At 54.9% G+C, this 6,000-nt stretch overlaps 1 protein-coding gene across 1 annotated transcript; it reads left to right on the top strand.

Moving 5' to 3' along the window:
* Positions 1–2,690: 2,690 nt before the first annotated feature.
* Positions 2,691–2,910, top strand: GGTG_09278 (hypothetical protein; the record flags this gene model as incomplete). The annotated part of the gene is made up of 2 exons (XM_009227122.1): positions 2,691–2,764; positions 2,790–2,910. 2 exons carry the CDS (start codon positions 2,691–2,693, stop codon positions 2,908–2,910), a joined length of 195 nt encoding a protein of 64 aa, XP_009225386.1.
* Between the last annotated feature and the right edge of the window lie 3,090 nt (positions 2,911–6,000).

The following is a 6,000-nucleotide window of genomic DNA, read 5'->3' as shown; positions in this document are numbered from 1 at the left end:
GGGGGGGTGACTCTCATGTTCAACGAGTAGCGACAGCTGAGGCGTTGTTGATAAAAGAATATCGCTCAGATCTGAGAAGAATGTCTCATCATCGGGGACCGCACCTGTACATGAAAACCGACCAGGTGCGGCCGTCCTTCGAAGAGTGCCGTGATCATCATCGCGAACAACTGCATGTGGCAGTCGGAGCGGGGAAAGGAATTCTGGAGGAGGGGAGGATGAGGGTGGGTATAACTCACATAGTTGCTTCCCGACAGGCGCCAGCTGAGGCAATGCTCGTAGAGGAAGGCCGCTCAGATCTTGGAGGGATGTCGTCATTGCCATCAGGGCTCGCACCTGGACATGGGAACCAACCGGATGCGGCCGCCCTTCTGAGCAGTGACGTGACCATCATCGCAGCCAGCTGCTGGTGAAATTCGAGGCGGGCTAGAATGGAGAAGAGGGTAAGTCAGATACTTGCCAAGAGACGTCAGGCCAAACGCCGATCGCAGCAAAGAAAAGCTCGCTCAGATCTTGGAGGGATATCGTCATCATCGGGGGTCCGGGCCTGGTTCATGAAAACCTCCCAGGCGCGCCCACCCTTTGATACATTAGGTGATCATCATCACGAGGAACGGGGGAAAAAGCTCAAGGTGAAATGGAAGAGATTTAGTGGAATGTGGAGGGGTGACATGGGAACTTACCAAAAGACGGTAGTCAAAACGCCGATCGCAGCAAAAAAGGTCGCTCAGATCTGGGAGAGATGTCATCATCAAGACGCGCCCGAGCCTGGTTCATGAAAACCTCCCAGGCCGGGTCGGCCTCTGATTTGTGACTTGATCATCATCGCGAGGAACCGACAGAAAAAGTGAAAGGCGGAATAGGGAGGGATTGATTCTAGGAAAGGTGGAGGGGTGACTTGGATTCTTCTCAAGCGGCATCAGTCGGGACGCCAATAGCAGAAAACAAATTCGCTCAGATCTTGGACAGATGTTCTCATCATCGGGGGCTCGAGCCTGGACTATGAAAACCTGCAGGCACGGCCACCCTTTGACCGAGAATTTGATCATCATCGCGTGTAACCTGCCAGAGTGAGGCAGGGCAAGAGGTAGAGATGGTGGGGGAGAAAGAAGCAAAGGCGAATGGGAGACGAGGGTACTCGCCGCGATGCTCTGGCCAGTCGGCCGCTGCTGAAGGGAAGAGTGTCGCTCAGACCACGCCTTGTTGCGTCATCGGGCCGCGGACCTGGGCATGAAAACCGTCCCAGGAGCGCGTCTGCCCTCTGAACAGAGTATGTATCATCATCGCAATGTGCTAAAATCAAAGCACAGGGGCGCAGGCTGTTGAGGGGAAGAGCGTTGCTCAGAACACGCCCTATGATCTTCAGCGGGCTGCGGACCTGTCCATGAAAACCGTGCCAGGTACGCATCTGCCCTCGGAACATAACATTTCTCATCATCGCGATGTGCCAAAGTCAAGCACAAGGGAGAGGGTGCTGCACTGCAGCTTAAATGACTGGAGATGGACGTGTGTCAAGATGAACAAACCTGGCTGGCTGCGAGTTGCCAGAGCCAAGAATGCATGATGGAAGAGTCGCTCAGAGATTATTTCTCGTCAGCGGGGCTCGCACCTGTACATGAAAATCAGGCCAGGTGAGAGTGCCCCTCGGAGAAAAACCAATTTCATCATTGCGACTTTTGAGACCAGCCTGGCACCATGAAAGCACTGCTATCATATAGATGCCAAGGCGGAGGCGGAGGTTGGTGCCGGGATGGATTGTGGGACAATGTGGTGGCTGATGACCGGTATACCACGGCCGAACACGTTTTGCGCAGGCGGCGGGCTCACTTGAGCGGCAAATGGCAATGGCCATGTCAAGGCAGGCTGAGGAGGAGATCCTGCGTGTTCGCGAGTTAGCATCTTGTTCGCAGAGTGTGAAAAGAAAATCGTGGGCAGAAGGCGCGATGTGTAGGGAGGGTGGGAAAGCAGCGAGCTGCCATGTGCGGTCCAGAGTCTCTCAGTCTAAAATGTAACGGTCTCGGGGTGGAAGCGCCGAATGGCAAGCCAAAGGCCAAGTCCATCCTACGATTAATAGACAAATCATCATCGTGACTTGGAGTCGCAAGGAAATGACGTGGGAAAAAAAAGCTGAGGCAGACGGATTCTGGAGAAGGAACTTACTAAGACGAGGAAGGCAAGAAGTTAGCGCGACGCCTTTGATGGAGAGCCTCTCAGGTTGGTCATGGGTTTTTTATCACGGGGTGGACATGTCAAATGCTGGAGCAGATGTGCCCACCCTAAGGCGATACAGAGACTTTTGGTCATCATCGAGGCTTCTTGACGGAAGAAAATCTGGGATTGTGCTGGGAAGACATTACCGGAGATGGAGAAATGCCGCGGCGGACAATTGGCAAGGTCAGCGATGGATCATGAGCGGGAATGAGGTGTTGATATCGGGAAAGGGAAGACTTAGCTGAATGGAGCAAGGGAGCGAAAATGTTGAAGGTGTGTAGCTGTGGCCTGGCGCGGAACTTGTCGAGTTATCTTGGTGTTTCATGAAGCGGAAATGGATGGCGGATGGGGGTACTTACAAAGGATATGCGCGGGATGGGCGCGACGTGCCGGCAAGAAGTGGGAGGGCAGCGAGGTCCTAGATGAGGCGCCAGAATCATCGACATGGGAATGGAGTAGGGGAATTGAACTGTGCCATGATGTTGATACAGAAGCGCGTGCCAGAGGTGGCCGGGAATGGAGATGGAGATGATGGCAAACGGAAGGGTGCCAGGTAGGACCTAGATATAAAATGTCAGAGTGGTCGACGTCGAGATGAAGAGGGAAGTCTTGGATCTTATCCATGATGGAGATGATGAAGAAGAGTCGGGCAAAGATGCCAACCTGCCGCGATGTTTGGATGGTGGTGGTGATATCTGACGGATGGGCAGGATTGTTGTGAAAAGTTTTGTGTCGGGGGAGAGAGTTGGAGGACGGAAGGGAGGGCTGCTGAACCCTGAATTCATACCCAGGATTTTCTCTGCCCTCGCCTACTGATTTGGCACGCAGTTCCTTTTCTGATCTGCAGAAAAAGATGGTGATTTCGACATCAGAGCCTCTGATTGGCTGGCTCGGGGCTGTCTCTTTGAGAGTGACGCAATAGCCCTCTCAGACCGCCCGGGTCACTGTTGTGGCTGCCTGGAAGGAGCAGGGGTCTGGGTTGATTGTTTTGATATTGGGCGCGTGCCCCTCCTCCTCTCATGACGGGGGCGAGGGAAGGAAGGAGCGTGGCAGGAGGAGGGGCATTAAGTCCGTTGCCCAGGCGCCAGCAGTGCGTCATCCTTGATATTGTGGCCTGATCCCGTGAGCAGAGGGGAGGAAGCTCAGTGTGCTGGCAGGCCTTGATATTGGCAGATGTGCCAGCACCAGCGGCTCGGCTCTGGTAGATATGACGTAGCTACCCTTTGGTCCACTCCCCAGCGCCTATGAATACGCGCAGGGTGATCTAGGGTGGCCAAGAGATACCTCTGCCTCAGATTGTATATCCGGAGATACTTGGGAGACTTCATATTAGTGGCCTTCATCCTGATATTGAGAGTATTCGATATATGGTTTGCCCAAGTTTGCATCCAGGTGTGTTGGGCATGGCACCGCTATCCAGCGGAGGACTGCTCTGTAGTTGCTTGTTGGGACCGCGGGAGGCCATGACCAGAATCTGGAGCTACGTCATGGCTCAGCCGCAGCGTCTTCTGCGAGCCTACCACCCACGCATGCCTCGTACCAACCTCTTTCCCAGAGAGATCAGGCGCGTAGATATGGAGATAGCGATGGCAAGTTCCTAGTTATAGGCGGGGTCCCTATATTGCTCGTCGTCCCCATGCTCTTGCCTCGCCCTGTGGTACCTGATACAGCAAACTGCTTTCTCCATGCGTAGGATTTGGATGCTTAGATCTACAACAAGCGCGGGCAAAAGAAGACACTCGTGTCACGGAATTGCACATCCGAGATCTTGCTTCTCTAGGGGTCTGGATGCATGAGGCTGGGAGTAGCACCACAAGAATGAGCGTCGTGGGTGGCTTGGACTTCTATCTAGGCTTGCATTTGAATTGCAGCAGACCTGTTCTGTATTGAGGAACTTCGACCCCCGGGAATGCTTCTTGCACTCCCTTTCAACCTTTGAAAGATCACACCATGCCGCTTTGCTTCCGTGCTTTCCGCGTGACTGAGAGACAGGCCATCCAAGGCTGTCTGCCAGACGCGATACAAGAGCCGAGTGTCTTATGCCAACCGAGGCCCGTGGCTCGTATCCTATTGCTTTCTTCTACGTGGATACGAGCCTCAAGCTTGTTCTCTGCTACGAGGGAGTTACTAACCAAGGTAGCAGAGGAAATAGGACCCATAGCCAATCTTCCAGGCTTGAGAGATATGACAGTGGAATATTCAATCACTCCTTTGCTGAAGCTCAGTATTCAGTTTGTATGGTACTGCTTACTCGCTGGGCCAGTGGCTCAGCCTCGTATGTGAGACCAGATCCAGGCCGAGTGCGCACGGGCCAACAGGGGCACAGCAGCAGAGCACGAGCACACAAGATTCAGCCTCGCGCGCCGATCAAAAACCCAAGACAGCACGATTGAACAGTACTTGTACGTTTCCAGCAGGAGGACACGGTTCGAGCTCAGCCTCAAGCTGGCACTATGCACGTCATGCTGATTTACCCCTATCTCGCACCTTTGCACCATCGGTTCACGATCTCCATGGCCGCCTCCCATCCCCATCCTGCCTTGATGCTGGCGGACACACGCTTCGTACACCGCCGAGCGAGCCATCTTGCCTCATGTGCGCCCTCGCACACCCTCTAGCTTCACCACCATACAACAATGCCCCTGATCTACCAGCTAATCTTCCTCCCAAGCAACTCCGCTGGCTAGAACGGGAGATGAGTGTCACGACAGCTGCTGTGACTTCCCTTGCTGTCACACCAACATGGCTTCCTCCATATTGGTGTTCCAGGGAGGGCTCCGAAAGCTCAAGCCCCTTGGGACCGTGCGGCGGTAAGCCTTAACGTTGAGTGGACCATCTAGAGCTGGTCATGAGTCTCAACTTCCCAAGTTTCCCATCTCTTCCGGCCAGAGCCTGTCATGAGAACTCTCCGCTAACAGCCTACCAAGGTGGAGGGAGTGTCATTCCACCTCTCCCTGAAGAGTTTTTACAGACGCCCTCGCCGAATTTTCTGAGTTCCCGAAGCCAAACCCGATGCAACCTTGCTCGCCCTAGCGACATCGATGCAAGCCATCATCGGGTCATTCGCCGCTGTGGTGGTCTCAAATGGAGCCCCGGCCAGCGGTTGAGATGATGGAGCAAGCTCCTTATGTGCAATATTCCTCGCAGCGGGTCTTGGAACCTTTCTAGCGTTGGCTCAAACCACCACAAAGCCCCATCAAGACGCCCTCTCCATTTGTATGCTCCAGGGATATTGGTTGAAGATGGCCCCGTGAGGTTGCGCGCTCCTTGCCAGCTCCAGCGACAAAGTCACATATTCGCCTCGGGCTGCAGCAGGACACCTTGGCAGGAACGCCTTCCCCAGCCGCAGCTTTGGGCAGACCACTAGATCGCAACGCACGGCGAGAGATGGAGGCGTGCCGCCAACTGCGAGCAGCTTCATGTGATGTAGTCACTGTGTTGTCGGCTGGATACCGGCACGGCCGCGCATCACGGCCACGCTGCCTTCAATTCCAGACACGCCCCGCCCGCCTCCTCGCAATCCGGCAGGATGAATACCGGGTGCCAGACGCTGTGCAGCCGCCGTAACCGCGGACCCATGCGTTGACAAGAGGCGCTGCAAAGCGGCGAGACGATCCGTGGCGGCTGTATAGGTCTCTATCTGCCTCCCTGGAGCCATTAAGGGTCCTCCCCCACATTAAAGACGATCGTTGGCTATTAATTCATCACTTTGGAAGCCTCCGTGCCGATAGGGCTGGCAAAGCCGGCTGCCCCGGCCCCGCGGCGTCTCGCAACCGGTCGAACCCCCTC

The sequence above is a fragment of the Gaeumannomyces tritici genome (genome assembly GCF_000145635.1).
Source record: "Gaeumannomyces tritici R3-111a-1 unplaced genomic scaffold supercont2.5, whole genome shotgun sequence".
NCBI classification, from domain to species: Eukaryota; Fungi; Ascomycota; class Sordariomycetes; order Magnaporthales; family Magnaporthaceae; genus Gaeumannomyces; species Gaeumannomyces tritici.
The sequence above is the reverse complement of the archived record's forward strand: the minus strand, read 5'-3'. Positions and strand labels throughout refer to the sequence as shown.